Source organism: Astyanax mexicanus, chromosome 1, assembly GCF_023375975.1.
Source record: "Astyanax mexicanus isolate ESR-SI-001 chromosome 1, AstMex3_surface, whole genome shotgun sequence".
Taxonomy (NCBI): Eukaryota; Metazoa; Chordata; class Actinopteri; order Characiformes; family Acestrorhamphidae; genus Astyanax; species Astyanax mexicanus.
The window spans coordinates 23,096,264-23,114,981 of NC_064408.1; the positions used below are offsets into that span (position 1 = coordinate 23,096,264).

The window sequence follows — 18,718 nt, forward strand, 5'->3', positions numbered from 1 at the left end:
CCGTGCTAGCTCTTCAGCCGTATAGAAATAATGGTTTGCGGCTAATGCTAATGCTCCAGCCTTAGTGCTGGAGAAATTCAGGAATCTAAGCTTACTGTAAATAACATGCGATTTACTCGCCCAAATAAACTATTTTTTAGAAGAGGAACACATTTTAGTATCTTTCAGTATAAGCAAAAAATCAGTATTTAAGGACCTGAACTGATCTGGGTTCAGGGTCAAGACATTAAATCCCTCACATTGACACTGCATGCTCGAATTAGATCCCAATAATGTTGGAATAACAAATTCACTTACTTGAAAAATTACATGTTTTATTCTTCTTCTCTGCATTTTGTATTAAGAATGTTAAAAATATCAGTTTTGTCTTTTTTCAGGACCCTGCTGATCAGGGAGGTCGTCTCCGTTCATACTCTTACTCATCCCCCAAAATCAGCCTGCTGCCCCCTCGCTTTAGCCGAGACCCCCAGCCCCCACCTGCTGACATCAGCCAGGGTAAGACCCTCTCATCTTTCACTTTTAACTCTCAACATGGGTTTAATTCAAATGATGCTACTGCTTAGTAGATGCCTTTCATCAACTCTCTTTCTGTTCTTTCTTTTTTCTCAAACAAGAATGTTAGTGTTAATAGAACCTTTTCTTTATTTACCATTTAAAAATAGTGCAAAGCATGAATGTTTCACCAAGCCTGCTTCCAACGTTGAGTAAAAAAAAAGAGTCCATTGCAAAAAGAGTAGAGAAAAGTGCGTAGATATTAGAGTTTGAGAGTTTGGTTTGATTTGGTTTGATTACATTATACAGTATATTTATTTTTAGTAAAATGCACTTTTGAGGGTGAGCTTGAGGCACAAGAGTTCCCTGAGATCAACATTAATCTACTAGTGGCCCACATAACACTTGCAATAATGATTCATAAATCAGTTGTTATAGTTGTTATAGTAGTGGTTAAGTGTTGAGTATGTCAGTTTTGACAGATAGTGTTGGTCTAAAAATGAAAGACTGCCCTCTCACATCTTCAAAAACCACCTGTTCTATTAAACACTGGACAGAAATTGTAATAATTGTTTTTATTATAGTTCTTTAAATACTTTATAATAATTATTTTCATAAATACTGCGTTTTGTGTTTAGTATTGTCTCTGCATGTACATTTATATATACATAAGTCAACAAAAGTCATAAAAAAACAGCATATGACTTCCTGTTTTGCTCTGTAAATGTTAGAGCTCTGAAAACACAATCCTGAGGAAAGAGAAGATAACATCTGTTACATTTCCTGTCCACTTGTCTGTCCACAGACAAGCAGGGCCAAGTCAAAGAGTCTTTCAAGCATTAGAGAAACGGTGGCTGGTTGGAGCCTGTGTGTGTCTGATTTATGACTCGTATAGTAAATTCTGTACATTTTAAAGAAGACATCCACTAGATTATAAATCATTTCCTCTTCATCAATGATGTCTTGAGGCAAATCCCATCATTATTTGTCTTGTGATGACATAATAGTTAATAGTTGATAACATGAAAGTAGTCCTATGGAGACCATTATACCATTTTCTCCCCATGTTACACGGCCAATTAACCAACCCACTCATTAGGACTCCTCCTATCACTAGTGATGCCCCAACACACCAGTAGGGTGAAAACTAGCCCATGCTAGTAAATGTGAAGTCAGCCGCCACCTCTTTTCAAAGTGCTGCTGATGCAGAAATGCAAAGTAGCATCACAGCACGCTCGGAGGAAAGTGCAGCGACTCGGTTCTGATACTTCATCTAACAGATGCTTTGTGCTGATCGACATCACCCTTTGGAGTGATGTGGGGAGAGAGCATTGCCAATTGTGCTCTCTTAGGGCTCCGGTAGTTCTTTTTTTTTTTTTTTTTTTTTTTGGAAGTCTTACAAGTTTTTTATTTTTTTATTGGTGGCTTTTTGTTTAATACAGAGAAATCAAAGTTGAATAAATATGAAAATGTTTAATACATGGTTTCATTTATTATTAGTATAATGTATTTATTTGATTCTAATTAATGAGTTTATCTACGGTTTGTCCATATGTTAATGTGCAGTAAATCCCTTTTAAAGTGGTGCAATCACTTTGACAATCATTATTAAATGACTCTTATAATGCTTTTAGTCTTTAGCTAATATGCAATATGCTATTTGTTTTTGTGTTGTAATAAATGTGTATTTAGAATTTTTACCAAATTAATAAATATAATCAGTCTTAAATATAATAGTCTTAAATTAAACTGCAGGGCTGATGGTATCTTATCTTATTATTTGTATTTTCTTAAACTAACCTTGTCTAGTTGAGCTTAAAGAGTAGTGCTGGGCTATTCTGTAGTGTAATATCCACTCTGTCCTGTAGATGGCGCCCTCTCCGGCAGCAGTGGCAGCAGATCTCTCCTACACGCTCTGTCTCTCTCTAAATCTCTCTCTCTGCTCAATCCTGTTAGTAAGTACTGTCAAACCAACACCCCTGAACCAGCCCTACTGCACACAGCCAATAACATGCATGTAGCTTCTGGTGGTGCTTGGTGCCTCTGTGCGGGTGTGTGTGTTTGCAGGTGGGAAGATGGTGCTGGTGTGTTTTTGCAGGTGGTGCTTATGTGTTAAAATGTGTTTGTGTATTTGCAGCTAAGCAGGGTGCTTATATAAAGTGGCTGTAATGAATAATATCTGGTCTGCTCTTGTTCAGTGTTTGTGGTTGAATATGGGTGATCTTGTTGTGTTGTCTGTGTTTTTGCTGACCCCTCATGGCCTTGTGTGCTTATGCTTAAAATAGTTGTACAACGTCAGACCTTGGGTAATGGTAATGCCATCATTTTCAAATTCTGTTTCACTGCACTGTTTCTGTCTTGTGTTTAACATGGTATGACCAATGTATTTAGTCAATTATTTAAGTATTTAAGTTACATTATGTAGTGTTATGAAACACAGAAAAATTGGGAAGAGGAACATGCCTGAAACCCCTCCTTCCAATCTATCATCACATAAATAGCATCCCTACCTTCTTTTCCTCTGTGTCTCTTTCCTGGTTTCACTTTAATCAGAGAGAGGGTCTGGTTTTCTACTTTAAGCAGAAGTTTAAGGTCTTCTCTCCTTTAATCTCCTCTCAAATAATCACAAGACATTTTCCAAACTAGCAAACAAATATTAAAGAGTTTCCCGCAGCAGTATTTAGGCAAGGCGGCCTTAACAACAATCGCCCCCACATTGATTACCCAATTTTCTGCAGGAGACCCTGTATTAGAAACAAAATAGAGTGCTGAATATGTGCATTATTTTCTAAACAGAGTTAAACACACATACTGTGACCTCTTAGCTTTTATATATCTTTGAAAACTAATGGGCTCCAAGTGTCCCATGTGTTTTGTACTGCATCTTAATTTCTCTCCCTATAGTCACATATATATTTTTTTAATATACTACAGATGTCCTCAAACGAAAGTCAGTTTTCCTGTCTGCTGTTTTGCAATGCAGCTGATCAGCTATTTCCAGACACACAAGACAAAAATCTTATTTTTTGTGAATGGGTAGAGACCAAAATACAGGAAACTGTAAAAAAAAAAACTCATGAATGAGTTGTAGCATTTGAATTAACGCACAATGCACCTTTTTTGCGGCTTGTTGCAGCTACTGCGCTTGCGCAGATCTCCGCATCAGTGAGAGCTTTTCTCACTAACATGTCAACCATCCTCTTTTCGCATAACCAACAACTTATAAAAACTCCCATCCATATTGAAACCAGCAGCCAGTCTCCTTTTTTATTAAGTTTTTGAATCTACCTAAAAACATGTTTTTCTTTTCTACATGCATGCTACAGTCAGAGTAATTCAGTTATGATATGAAAGTCAATAAATAAACATTATATAATAATACAATAGAACAACAATCGTCTACTATAAATGTACTGTAATTAGGATTGCTAAAACAAGTGAAATCATATTCATCTGAGTTTTTGGCAAACTGTTTCTTAATCACTTATTCCTGGTGCAGTTGATGAGCCAACACATGTGCACACTGAGCTGGCAACCTTCAACAGCAGGTTTTGCTTAATAAGATTAGTTAAAGGAATGGTTCAGTGAAAATGAACATGCAATTAACATAATTTATCACTTACAGCACATAAAATCAATCAGTCAGACATGTTTGTTGAAGGGTTTTATCAGCATATGTCTGTGAGAAACACATGGGAATCCAGGCCCCTAATTTACCTTTGTCTTGCAGGAACAGTTTAGCAAAAGTAATTAATATTAATTAAAATGAACATCATTTATCATTTTGCTCAAATGTAGTGAAACAGCCAACGTATCCGACAAGCCTGAAAAGATTTTGGTATCTGAAGTTGGTTTCTTAGATTAAAAACTGGAGATGCTTGACTAACATTGCTGTTAAACACTGAAATTAGATGGCCTTAAATGTCTCTTAACCCCCCAAAAATCTCAATTTTTATTGGTCTGGTGCGGGCAAATCTAAATCCAAACAAATGGTGTTTGGAACCTCAAGGGTCTGTTTCCTGAATAGGCATTAAGCCTAGTCTTTGACTACTTAGCCTTAAAAATTGATATTTTAATTTAAAGGAAAATATAGGCTTAATCTTTGTTTGTAAATCTTTACGTACCTTTTGGATGGGATTGGTCATTTAGATTTTTCATGTGTTTCCTGCAAGGAAGAATAAAAATACTTAACTTTCAATAAAAGTTAGTATGTAAATATGTAATTCCAAGTTGTTTTAGAGCATTTTCTTTGTTCCATTGTCTATTATTCTATTGGCCCGTTCATCAAGAAATTATGACATGATGTAAAGAACAACTGACATATTTAAAAATTGACAGTGACAATGTATATACAGTGCAAGACAGTGGTAATAAACATTCACACATCAATTTAAAACTTGTCTGAAAATACTTTTTCCTTTTTTTTTTTTTTAACTCTTCAAAAGCTTGGGTGCTTCAGCAGGTGCTTCTTTGGAAAAAAATACCCAGAACTGTATTGTGTTGTACATACACTGACTGCACTAACATATCTCTTCTCTTTCAACAGAACAGCGTGCCTTCAGCTTAACCGAGCAGTCACAGGAGAAAAGGTAATGGCCCCGCTCTACACCAGAGTGTCTTCTCACTTTCTGTTTGTGCTATCGAGCGGATTATAGATAGATTCTCGGATGTCAGAGTGACGACAGGGTTGCCTGGAGACAGAGTGCTTCCTGTTGTAGTTTCGAAGGTCATGGCTTTTTTCCTTTTTTTGCCAAAATGGCCATGACCTTTCTAAAAGTGAGAGGTGTAGTGAGTGATCATGTGAGAGAATGTGCTCTCTCCCGGCACAGCAGCTCCATCTGGTGGATAGTTTGAGTTTATAACACTTGGAGTTTAAAGGGCTGATTTGATTTGTTTATTTTGCATAAATGCATGTTAAAATGTATACACAGTTATTGACAGCTGTTGAAATGACTTATTCTATTGAAACTTACAGAGTCAGAAAGATTTACAGAAAGATATGACACAAAATGAATAGGAACAGAATGCCTGAGACTTTGTTTTATGATCATTAAAAAATCTTCTAAACCCTATTTGGCTTGCCACCACCCTGTTTTTGGAGGACTATTAATACTTCATTTTAATTGATAGTTATTATTATTATTTTTGTTATTATTATTATTATTATTTTTATTATTATTATGTTTTTTATTATCATTATTATTTTCGAGGGAACTAAAACTAGATAAAAAAAGCAATTTGTTATTAGTAAATATCCCTCAATATACAAAAATACATTCAACAAACATATATTTTAAGTTTTAAAATATTAATATGCTTAATGCATTTTATAGAATGTTGTAGATTTAATTAATGTTGTACACGTAGAATGTCTCATTTATGATGGTAATATACATACAGCCAAATAACACCCAAAGTAAACCTTTATTAAATATTCAAGCAACATTGACATTACTTGTACAGTCTTATGCAAAGGTTTGTGCACCTCTATTCAAATTGCACACTTTTATTTATATGAAAGAGAAAATATGTGAACAAATATGCTACAGGAAAATTTATTTAAATATTATGTTTTATATTAACATTTCCGACACACTTCACATTTATTTTGGGAGTTAAACTTATTCACTTGGGCACCCAAACCTTTGCCTAAATTTAGAATCTCAACTTTATCATTTAATATTGGCCCACATCTTATCATCACTGATAACACCATGCTTTTAATGTTGTCAGATCGTCCAGGTCTTTGTGTAAGTGTGTTTTACCTGGGGAGTAAAGAGCGTGCAGTACCCACTCAGCCCTGTATTTGAACCTCTGTAGGGAGTTAAAGTTCCGTAGACGTGCTCAGTCTGCCGACGACGAGTCCAGCGTTGAGCTGGATGACTCCCTCCAGCACCTTACGCTCTCCGAATTCCTCAAAGAGTACGTCACAGCATTCTTAGCTTCAGTCCTCCAGCATCATCAGCTTGACCAGCTTAACCCACTTACACTTCTAACACTTTTATGTTGTTTGACCCCAACCTCTAACTACAGCGTCCGGTATGCTTCTTGTGGCATTAAGTAACCATTAAACAGTTAAATAATGCTGTATAATAACGTTACTAAATGATCTCAATTCTTTGTTAAAGCTGTTTGAACTAACTTCACATACACTGTCCTATCTTGTACTTTGCTTATAGGTGAGCACTTTATGAGCTCCACCATATTATACACAGTCCAGTCAGAATATTATGACCACCACCTTGTGTCTACATTCAGTGTTAATTTTCTCTGCTCTGCTGAGCATAGAGAAGCAGTTTGTGCTGGTATGAGTGGATCAGATACAGCAGTGCTGCTGGAGTTTTTAAACACTGTGCTCCCTCACTCTTCACTCTGTTAGAAACGCCAACAAAACTCCTTCATCTTGTAGATTTAAAGTCAGAGAGAAAAGCTCTGAATCTGTTGCTGCACAGTTTGTGTTGGTCATTCTCTAGTCCTTCATCAGTGCCCACAAGACTCTACTGTTCTCAGTTGAGTTGTTTAAAAACTCCAGCAGCACTGCTGTTTTTGATATACTCTTGCCAGGACAACACACAATAACACACCACCACCCAAATAATAATACTTGCTCTATGGTGGTCTCTCCTGTGGGGTCCTGACCATTGAAAAATTGGGTGAAAAGAAGAATAATAAAGTATGTAGAAAAACAGATACCTCACTACAGTCTGTAATTAAAGAAAAAACAAGCTCAAAAGTATGACAGTATAGAAACAAAAGAGATGGCCATATTATACTGACTGCACTCTGTAGGTCCACCTTATAGGTGTACAGTTACTTCTGTTGTCAGGCAAACTTTTAGCGATCCATCAATGGCCAGTTTCTGACATCAAGAGCTTTGACTGGATATATAGTTTGAGTAACAGCCCTTGTTAAAAGGAAGTATACTTATGAGCATTAAAGGTGTGTTCAAATTAGGTAATGAATACTAAAAGTGCATTTTTAATTTAATGTACTTTATGAAAATACACATTAAATATACTTTCTCTGTATTTCCATAATTAAATTATACGTTGTGCTGATAGAAAATATGTATAGTGGCATTAAATACTGCTTAAAGTGCACTTTAGTGTTTTTTCCAGTTGCGTTAAGGTGTACACTATGTGCACCATTACGCAAAGTAGTACATTTACAATATGCTTCAAGGGTATTAAAAAAGGTGTTAAAAAACACCTAATTAAATATATTTAAGTTCACAGAAGTTGTACTAAAAAGCACTTTGTTGTTTAAATATAGCTTAATTACTATTGAAATATACTTTAGTTGCAATAAGTTTTTCCAAAATAGTACATTTAATATGTTTCAAGGGAGACCATGTATATCAGGGATGGGCAACTGGCGGCCCGGGGGCCGCACACGGCCCTCGTCATCACTCAGTGCGGCCCGCGAATAGATCAAAAATAATTTCATAATTTTATAATAAAAAAAAAACAAAAAAAAAACGTAATTCTACTTTTGACCGCTAGAGGGCGCTGCCAAACAACCACGAAAATTGACATTGACATCCAGTCCATTGTGAGCCAGCAGGCCAAACCACAGCTCTCTCATTAGCTTCAATAAATGTTGGGCCTCTGTGGTCTAGTTTTCTGCTATTATTGAATGAGCTATTTGCAATCAGTTTTTAAATCTTTTTTGTTCTTTGTTATAAATGAGTTCAAATGCCTTTTGCACTTTTATAAGCAAATGTTTTGTCCTTGTTGCTTATGAAGGACTTGTTATAATGAACTTATTTTACACAGAGGAACTACTGTATTTGCAATCAGTTTTTTAAGCAAACTTTTTGTTCTTTGATATGAAGGACTTCCTTTTTGCACTTTTTTTAAGTAAACGGTTTGTCTTTTGCCGTATTAAAATGCATTAATATGCAGAAAATAGTTGATAAATGTTGGTGCTGTAAACATACAGATATAAATTCATATAAAATTTGTTCTTATTGAAAATCATTTGTAGCGTTTTTCATATTCAATTATTTGAAGTGCGAGGTCATGTGGCCCTCCAATGGTCATGCTGAAAAAATGTGGCCCTCTCCATCATGGAAGTTGCCCATCCCTGATGTATATCATAGTGTATAGTCAGAAACTCACCTTTCATTGAGGTGTAAAAGATGACTGACAAAAGATGTTTTGATTAAATGACTAATAAATCTGTTTCCACTTAAAGCTGTTACAGATCTTTTAATAGAATTCTCCAGAAATATGTGTAAAATGCAGCGGATGCTGAGAATGTCCAGCCAAAAGTGGAATGTTTGTTATTAAACTAAATTCAACTGAAGGCAGTGACTAATTTTTAATTGGATGTGTTGCTATGAGAAGAATGCATGACTCACGCCGAGCTGCTGTCACCGACGAAACCCAACTAACCTGTGTGTTATAAACAACTGCTGAAGAATGGCTTCTTCATTAATGTTTTTTGTGATTAAGAGGGAAATGGTAATTATTACCAAGCAGGATTCTTGGGCTAGCAAGTTAGCATTGGGATCTTAAAGGTACCAAAAAATAAAATACATATTTTTTAAATAAAAAATTGCTTGATTAAATTGAAGTAAGTTTTCTGTTTACAGACCCACCTGGTCCGACTTCTTAAAGCCTCACCGGTAAATGGATTTAAGTGGGTTAAAGGTTGGGAATACTTGAAACTGTCCAAAAAGGGTTCTTGAGTATAAAAATAAGTGCCCTAGTTTTGCCAACTACAATTTATGAACAGAGAGAGAGAGAGCATAAATATGTAAAAAATTAAAATGTAATTAGTTTGTAATACAAATAGACATTTGTCTTAATTACCTTTTGGTAACTTGGATAAACAAGTGACAAACTTTTATAAACTGTTCTAAATTCTTATTCCAAAATTATCTGAGTTAAATGACCAAAAAAATGACATAATATTTTTTATGGATGCCCAATATAGAGCAAACATAATTTGAGCTAATATCAACAGAAAGAAAATAAACAGTCTGATTCTTTGCTGTGACATACTGCAGCCATCTGTGGCTGGGACTGTAAAGTAGCATATTTGGCCTTGCTCCTACTGGGTGGGTAGCTTGGTGCCCCCCTGTTACGTCATATAATTCTAGACAATGTAGGTATTTGTATCTGGTTGTGACAGAATTGGCATTTAGAAATCTCCTCCAAGCGTGTTAAGCTATCCAATAGCATCCAATGGTAGCATCATCTAAAAGGAGGACTCCTAATTAGTGGGTGGAGATTGACAATTTAACAGGGGCAAAATAAAGTCTGTGGCTCTTGGTTAGCACTATAATAGACCACTTAATAATAATGCTATTTAATGTTCAACTTACAAAACCAGTTAACTTGCTAAACAATGAATCCAGCTTGGTAATATAACTACACTTCATCATATATTTTGGTCTTTTGGTGCTCATTCTACTGCATGTTACCTACACAACTCGACTCCATTTGGCAAGGTGGTTCCAAACCTTGTGGTTAAAGGCGAGTAGGGTCAACTAAACCAGGTAAAAGGTACCATACAGTCAAATAGAGTTGAGTAGTATAGACATCATGCATTGGAAAAGTTCCGTTATTTGTCTTTAACACTTTATCTGTGTTTGATTGATGACTGTGCTTTCAGAATCGAAGAAGAAGAATGGGATCGGTACATAATTCCTTCAAAGACGGAGTCTGAGAAATATAAAGTTAGCCGTACCTTCAGTTTCATCAAGAGTCGAATGTATAGCACCCGCAACAAGAATAAGGTAAGGACATGCACACACTCAGTTTTACAACTGTTCCACCTTCAATTGCTTCTAAACCTGTGATTTCAGAACCTTAAAAGGCGATGAGTAATCATAGGCCAAGCAGCTATCCCAAAAACAAACATGTGGTCCCAAGTCCTAGCTGTTGTAGCCTCTTACGCTTTAATCATTAACCCCTCTTGTGCCCGCCTAACCAGCTCCGGAACCCAAACTACCCAAACTTGGCTGTCACTGCCGCTCTGGTCTCCCTGACGCATGATAGAGCTGAGGAGCTAAAGGTCCAGATGGAAACGGGTGACAGTTATGGCCTTTGCTTTTTGGGTCAGTAATGCTATCATGTCTCTTCCTTGGTTTTCAAAGGGGAAAGCAAAGGAGAGGGAAGCCAAAGAGAAGCAGGGTAACGGACACCAGTTTACAGCAGGAGCAGGACCGGGGCCTTCAGTGTGTGAGGTGTGCGACAAGCCTGCTGCCGGGAAAGAAACTTTACACTGCACCAGTGAGTTTTTACTTTTTGGCTTTAGTTTCTTTATTGATTTAATAATGTTGAGCTGCATGTAGTTAATAGAAATATGGACACATAAGGTGCTATGATTTCTTTGTTGGCTTATGTTAATGTTTATCTTCTCATAAAATTGATTTTAACCATTGTAAATAAAAATGTTACCATTCAATACACATTTAGTTTTTACTAATTATGTTGGCAGTTAATCTAACAAATAAGGCTTTCAGTGTAACTCCCAAAGGCATTCAGCTGAGTAATTGTGGCATATTTGCTTTACTTTTTTTTAAGCTACTTTTTATCTAATAAAAAATTTGCTCTTTGCATCATGTCATGACAATAAGCACAACAAATAGACTAATTGAAATTAACCAAAAAGACTTAAAATAATATAACAGCTTTAAAAAAAGATCTCTGTAAAGGTTAAGACTACATTTTTCACTTTTCCCATATAGTACCTGTTTTGGAGTTTTAGTGTTCTCCTGTAAAGTTGCTATTTTGGAGTTTGGCCTAGCCTTGTTTTTGGAGGTATATATTTTTCCATGTTTAAAAACAAAACAAAAAAAAACATTTTTTTCCAGTAAAGTCTCTGTTTTGCAGTTTTTTTCCTTTTACTTTGAGGTTGTTGTTTTGAGATGCATGTTTTTTTTTCCTTTTCCTGAGAAGTTGTCATTTTTCAGAATATTTGCTTCTCCTGTAAAGTTACTGTTTTTTTTTTTTTTTTTTTTTTTAGGATTTTTGGTTCTACTGTAAAGTTGCTGGTTGTCAGAATGTTTGCTTCTAATGTAAAGTTGCTGCAATGTAATGGGCAGCAGATTCATTGTCTATTAATCAGGGTAAATCACTGTATGTCAGAATGTGGAAAATGACATAAATAGAGAAAATGTGAGCCAGCTTAGAAATATGAGGCATTAACAGACAAAATCACTTAACGAATTAGTCAGTACATGTTTTACTTGTTAACATTTGGTTTGTTTTGTCCTTGTGTTTTTAGACTGTGCCGTGAGCATCCATAAGGGCTGTAAAGACTCAGCAGCACAGTGTCTAAAGGTATGCTGCTCTGTATGTGATTGTTTGTGTGAGTGTGTGTGATTGAGCAGAAACCAAACCCCACAGATAGCCTGAGTTTAATGGTTAAGCTGCCAGGAGTAACACATTTGCCTGATCTTGGACGTTTGTGTGCAGGGGGTCTCCTTTCACCTGAGCTGCGTGTCCTTGTATTGTGTTCTGAGGAAGAGAGGGGTGGGCACTAGAGGAAAATGCTTGACACTTTTTTTTTTGTTTTTTGTTCTTTTACAGAAAGTTCAGGATAAGTATGCAGTTTCCATGGTGAAGAACAGAGCGGCCACGCTGCCTCAGAGTGAGTTCTACTCAAATAAACATATGGTCGAGTATTGCTTTATATATGAAATGCATTCCAATATATATTTTTAAAAATGTATTTAAAAATGATATATTTATATAATATATTTATTTGCAGAAAGTGAGAAATGGCTGAAATAACAAAAAAGATGCAAAAAGAGCTTTCAGACCCCAAATAATGCAAAGAAAAGTTTTGGGTGTTCAGAAATCAATATTTGGTGGAATAATCCTGGTTTTTAATCACAGTTTTCATGCATCTTGGCATGTTTTTCTTCACCAGTCTAACACACTGCTTTTGGATAACTTTATGCCACTCCTGGTGCAAAAATTCAAGAAGTTTAGTTCAGCTTGGTTTGATGGCTGTGATCATCCATCTCCCTCTTGATTTCAATCTCCAAAGGTTTTCAATTTGGTAAAATCAAAGAAAATCGTCATTTTTAAGTGGTCTCTTATTTTTTTATATATAGTTTTATAACAATATATCTATTGTTCTATTGTTTTATCTTTTTCTTAAATATAGATTTTATAGTGCGTGAAAGTGCTTCATCTTCATCATCTTCACCAATGTCCACTTCAAACTCCCTACCAGTGATGACCTCACGGGACAGGAAGGACACGACCCCTCTGCCCTGCCCTCTCTCTAGGAGTGTTCCTCTAGTTCCAGAGCGGTTAGAAAACCTCACTCTCACTCTTTATTTATCAGACTCCTTTTGATTAGTCTGAATACATAATTCGAAAGTCTCCTAAAGGGAAATTTGCTTGTTATTTTAACATATCCATCCACCTATTTGTCTATTTTGTATCTTATCTGCTTCGTAAAGTTTAGGGTAACAGTGAGGAAGTTTCTTATAAGATTATGTAACAACTTGATTTGATTTGAGGCAACTAAAGAACCAAATAATGGACAACAAATACAGCTTGACTTATTTCTGCCATAAAAGTTTGTCATTTTGCTCTAGTTTTTTGCACTATGTTGCATATTTACCTTACAATAGCAGCTTAAAACTCTTTTTTTTTTTTTTTTAGTTATTATTTTTTTTTATTTATATTTTATTCTATTTTATTTTTCTTCAGGCTTGCTGAGAGTCCAGAGGACGACAGTGATTCCTCTATCTGGAAAATTCCTGTTCAGTCAGAAGATCCCCTGCAGAGTGTGGAATCCTCTACCTCCACAGAGTCCTCGCTCCTGGAAGGTACAGACCGAGACTCTCTTTTTTTTTTTCTTCTGAGGGGTGGTGTAAGTGTAGAACACAGATCAAGTAACTTTAGCTCGATTTGTCTTCCGGTTCTTCCTGCAGACACAGTGGACGCTTCTCTACAGAACGAGTTGGGGGCAGATGCTCAGGATTTGGAGGCGGAGTCCTGGAGTCTGGCAGTGGAGCCTCATTTCTGCCAGAGGCAGGAAAAACGCACCATCAAGAGACAGGATGTCATCTATGGTTAGTTTAGTGGATCAGCTTGTGTAATCGAAGCTAATAAGAAAAGAAAAACGTGCTGAATTGGTTTGTTCGATATTCACAAATAGAGAGTGGACATAGAGATTTCTATAGCTTTTATTACAAGACATATTATGAGGGATCATAAACTTTGTAAAAAAAAAAAAAAAAAAAAGTGCAATGACTCACAAAAAATATTATAATTTGAATGCATTTTTATTTTTGAATACAGTCAAACTATTCAAGGTTTCTAAGGCACATAATGCAAGCACAGATACATTTTCAAAGTCAAGGCGTAGCAGCAAGTAAATTGGTTATGAAGTGTTTTCTCAGGAAACGGTATGAATTCCCATGGCTGTATCTGTTGTGAGGTGTTATCTTGTAAGCGAGGTTGAACAGTGGAAAGCAGGCTCATAGCAAAACAATGTGAATTATGAGGTCTGATGGTGGATGCCAGATGGGTTGTATGTTCTATTTCTAAAAGTGCTGCAGGCATTTAATATTCCTCAATCCACACTGTCATTTGTGACATAAAATGCAGCATAGACAGCTTTACTATCCACAGTGGACAGTACAGTGCATAATACTTATTGTGACTGGCTGTGTCTGGCTAGAATTTTCAGAGCGAACAGAAAACAAGTGACTTTTTGCCTTTTTTTTTACCTGATATCACATCCTGTACTTCAAGAATTTGAAAATCCTAATTGTAAATTTTAAAATCTAAGTAAATCTGCAACTCCCAAAAGATAATAAACACAAAATGATTAAGTTGGCACTTTCCTAAAATTAATTTTAAAATCAATAGAAATAGAAATCAAACATTTAATACCCTTAAGGTCTAGATGTGAATCTATATTTTCAAATTTAAGAATTTGGGGTTAATTCCTGTTATTAAAATGATTTAAAGTAAAGTAAAGTAAAGTAGTGAGTGGAGAGCTTCTCAAAGTGTCCTGAAGGTGTCTTTAAAGACCTCAAACTTTTCAGAATGTAATTAACTTATTTTACTACTTAGAAAATGGTTTTGTATTACCTACATTTGTAGCCAGTATAAAGGCCAGGGCCTCTTAAGAGGTAAATTTAAGAGACTAGTTCCTGTCTCATGATTTTTGTAATGTCAGTGTATGTTTCTATTTGAAAATCAATTTGACATATTGTCATATTTCACATATTAAATTAAAATGGTTGTGTGTGTAAATATGTAATACTGTTTGTACTGTCTCGTATTCAGAGCTCATGCAGACGGAGTTACACCACTTGCAGACACTGACCGTCATGGCGGAGGTGTTCAGGCGGGGCATGCGTGAGGAGGTGGGGTTGGACACAGACAGCCTTGGTCGAATATTTCCCTGCTTGGATGAACTCCTCATCCTGCACAGAGACTTCCTTTCGGCTATGAGGGAGAGACGGTATAGCTCTGCTCATCCTGACAGCGACAGGAACTATCTCATCCACCGCGTGGGTGACATCCTTTTGCAACAGGTGTGCATCATTATCTAAAGCCTCTCTCTATTAAAAGTTCAAGTCATCATCGAGATTTTAAATGATTGACTGATGTTTTGAATTGAATATTTAATCAATTATGGGGGAAAGGGGGTTTAATCTTATTGGCTATTGGCTATCTTCTTGATATAAAGGTTATGTACTGATTAAAAAGATATGCGTTTGTGTGTATGTGTGTGTGTCTATAGTTTTCTCAGGAGAATGCTGAAAACATGAAGCAGGTGTACGGGGAGTTTTGCAGCCACCACACTGAAGCAGTCAGCTTCTTTAAGGAGCTTCAGCAGCAGAATAAGAGATTTCAACTGTTTATTAAAGTAAGAGTTTTATTATACCATCCATATCAAATTGTTCTGTTCAGTGTTCAGATATTTTCCAAGCCATTATAATAATTGTTTTGGAAAATGAAGTGTGATGGGATGGAGTGCCACAGACTAGTAGCTCTCCAGCCCAGAGGGTTGTTGAACCCAATTTCAGAACAGTTGATCTCAAAGCAGGTAAACCTAAGAAAAAAGGAAAAAATAAATAAATAAACACACCGCTCCTCATTTACTAGTAAATGCTAGTAAATTAGGACACAGCCGGGAAAAAAACACTCTTATAAGGAGATAGGGAGCCCAAGAACGTACGGAAAATGAAAGCGGACGGAAACTAAGTCACGCAGAGTGCGACAGAGAGAGACGGGAGGACTGTAAACAAAATCTTCACCAGAGAACCATTTTATTTATTTGTTTTATTATTTATTTTTTTCCATTACCGTTTACTATAGTTCAAACAACCTAACGAGCCAGATGTTCCTGCCAATTTCCGATCCCTGGTATACAGTATGTCTACTGCTCTTACGAAAGTTCAGATTTGATCCTTTGTGCTTTTGATTAGATTTTTCTTCCAATCTTTTGGCAAAGCAATTCTAAAGTGAAATCTGTCCTTTTGTTTTTACAGCAACAGAGTAGCAACTCACTGGTGAAGAGGCGGGAAATCCCAGAGTGCATTTTATTAGTCACACAGCGAATCACCAAATACCCTGTGCTCTTAGAGAGGATACTGCAGTACACTGAAGGTAGGTCTTTTTACACTGAGTATTGGTTATATGTGCAACACATCTGACATGTTCAAGGATTCAAGGATTCAAGGAGATTTTATTGTCATTCGCATCTTATGTGGTACATGAGGTGGAACGAAATTGTGATCTCACGATCCAGTTTACACCCAGGAGCTGTTATTAAATAGATATATAGATAAAAGTACAATAAAGGAATACAATAAAAATAGAATATACAAAATAGTTAAAGATAAATACCCCAAATGAAATAAATAGAAAGATGTCATTATGATGCATGTCATTATGATGCATCCTGGGTGATCCGATTGTAAGTAGCCAGCAAAAGTATAAACGGTATGAACGTGGTACAATCATTATCTCGGGAACGCATCATAATCTGATCCCTCAAACCTCAAACCTTCAGAGGTGGTCAGAGACGCACATGACTACATCATTAATGTAGCTTGAACAGCAAAGCATCTCGTTTCATCCCAGACATCCCACTGCTAGACCATACCATCCACCGTCCATACGGGTTAGCTGAGCACACTACAATAACAAGTTAACGGATATAAAGGTGATACTTGAGGCAGGGTTGCAAGAGAAACTAGGTTTCACATCTCGGTTTGGGTTGATGACTCCATGCAAACAAAGCTGAAAGACTCTTATCGTACCCCGCCCTTCCTTCTGTGAAAGTGATGTGTGAAATTAAATCACAAGCGATCACATCAGACATGTGGCAGTCGAAAATTAATATGCATGTTGGCACTCACTTGTGATCGTATCACCCTGAACATGTTAATGCCAGGTGTGCCTCTGTGGTTGAATTAAATCAAGTGTGTTATTTTTGGTGCTTCTAATCTCTGATCCCTACGTGAATATTCAGATAGTAATATTAGCATTATGAGATCCTGATACTAATCCTGATACAATTTCTAGCTTTTAAAAAATAATATCCTTTATTCACTTATTTTTCATTTGACTCAACTGAAATTTGAAATTCTCTTACTCTCTTTTAGAGGGCACAGAAGAGCACGCTGACCTGTCCGCTGCACTGGCTCATATCCGTGAGTTGATCTCAGCGGTGGACCTGCGGGTAAGCCAGCACGAGCAGAGCCAGTGGCTGAACGAGGTTTTAAACCGCATGGAGAATAAAAGCTCAGCCAAGCTGAAGAACGGCCTCACCTTCCGCAAGCAGGACATGGCCAGTAGTAGAGCACTCCTGCACCGTGGCCCTCTGCTCTGGAAAACCGCCACAGGGAGACTGAAAGGTATGAGGAACGCAGATATGGAGAGTGTAAATGATAAACACACAAGTTTATAATTCTTATGATAATACTCTAATAATATTATGAGAAATATAAGATATTTAGACTATGTTTAAGAGGATTGCACTTAAGATACAAGATAGAAATTGTCCAAATTGCCACATATTTGAAATGGTGATGCAAAGAATCAATTTTCATAGGTCAACAAAAGCTATTATGTTTTTTAATACACTGTGCAATATCGACCAAACCAGTATTCTAAATACCTGCAGAATGAATCCATATTTCTTGAATGTTTGCTCACTTTAAAATGGCAAATGCAGTATTGCTCCTAGTGTAAAGTCCTTAGTCTTTAGGCTTTAGTTTGTTATTGGTTAATATTTATGTATTTGTAGGATTTTTTGTGCACTTTATTTGTTTACTTTATTTTATTCATATACTATATACTTTAAAAAAAATAAATAAAATAAGAGACCTCTTAACAATGATGAGTTTCTTTGATTTTACCAAATTGAAAACCTCTGGAATATAATCAAGAGGAAGATGGATGATCACAAGCCATCAAACCAAGCTGAACTGCATGATTTTTTGCACCAGCAGTGGCATAAAGTTATCCAAAAGCAGTGTGTAAGACTGGTGGAGGAGAACATGTCAAGATACATGAAAGAATGTGATTTAAAAAAATAGGATTATTCCACCAAATATTAATTTCTGAACTCTTAAAACTTTATGAATATGAACTTGTTTTCTTTGCATTATTTGAGGTTTGAAAGCTCTGCATCTGTTATTGTTATTTCAGCCATTTCTCATTTTCTGCAAATAAATGCTCTAAATGACAATATTTTTACTTGGAATTTGGGAATTTTTTTTCATAGTTTAAAGAATAAAACAACAATGTTTATTTTACTCAAACATATACCTATAAATAGCAAAATCAGAGAAACTGATTCAGAAACTAAAGTGCTCTCTTTCTTTTTTCCAGAGCTGTATATGCTATTTTTGCCAAATGTGTTACTGAAGCCTAAAGAAGAGATACAGCTTCATTTAATAATAATAATAATAATAATAATAATAATAATAATAATAATAATAATATAAAGAATTAGTTCTTAGCTGATTTAACTTATTACTAGTGTCGCTGTATGCTTATTACAGTGTTATGATCTTGTTGGCTATGATGACTACATTCTTCAAAAACCAATAAGCTTGGTTAATGTGTTTATGTTTACTCATAGATGTGCTGGCTCTTCTGCTGACGGATGTGCTGGTATTCCTCCAGGAGAAAGACCAGAAATACATCTTTGCTACAGTCGTAAGTCTTCATTGTCTTCTTTATTTGTCCTTTGGAAATACAGCTGGTTTTATGAACCAATAACA

General features: G+C 36.0%; 1 protein-coding gene across 6 annotated transcripts in view; it reads left to right on the forward strand.

The window, feature by feature from the left end:
* arhgef28a (Rho guanine nucleotide exchange factor (GEF) 28a) overlaps window positions 1-18,718 on the forward strand; it is a 200,891-nt gene that overhangs the window by 149,556 nt on the left and 32,617 nt on the right. For 2 of the 6 annotated variants that reach the window (XM_049475014.1, XM_049475032.1), the window contains 16 exons: window positions 378-495; window positions 2,361-2,447; window positions 5,039-5,081; window positions 6,313-6,414; window positions 10,114-10,237; window positions 10,598-10,733; window positions 11,731-11,786; window positions 12,036-12,096; window positions 12,619-12,766; window positions 13,173-13,291; window positions 13,397-13,537; window positions 14,763-15,013; window positions 15,223-15,348; window positions 15,974-16,091; window positions 17,093-17,344; window positions 18,577-18,653. In XM_049475014.1, the coding sequence (XP_049330971.1) occupies window positions 378-495; window positions 2,361-2,447; window positions 5,039-5,081; window positions 6,313-6,414; window positions 10,114-10,237; window positions 10,598-10,733; window positions 11,731-11,786; window positions 12,036-12,096; window positions 12,619-12,766; window positions 13,173-13,291; window positions 13,397-13,537; window positions 14,763-15,013; window positions 15,223-15,348; window positions 15,974-16,091; window positions 17,093-17,344; window positions 18,577-18,653 (1,959 nt within the window). The remainder of the gene's footprint in view (window positions 1-377; window positions 496-2,360; window positions 2,448-5,038; window positions 5,082-6,312; window positions 6,415-10,113; window positions 10,238-10,597; window positions 10,734-11,730; window positions 11,787-12,035; window positions 12,097-12,618; window positions 12,767-13,172; window positions 13,292-13,396; window positions 13,538-14,762; window positions 15,014-15,222; window positions 15,349-15,973; window positions 16,092-17,092; window positions 17,345-18,576; window positions 18,654-18,718) is intronic. The other 4 variants (XM_049475022.1, XM_049475035.1, XM_049475019.1 and 1 more) reach the window with 3 other exon arrangements.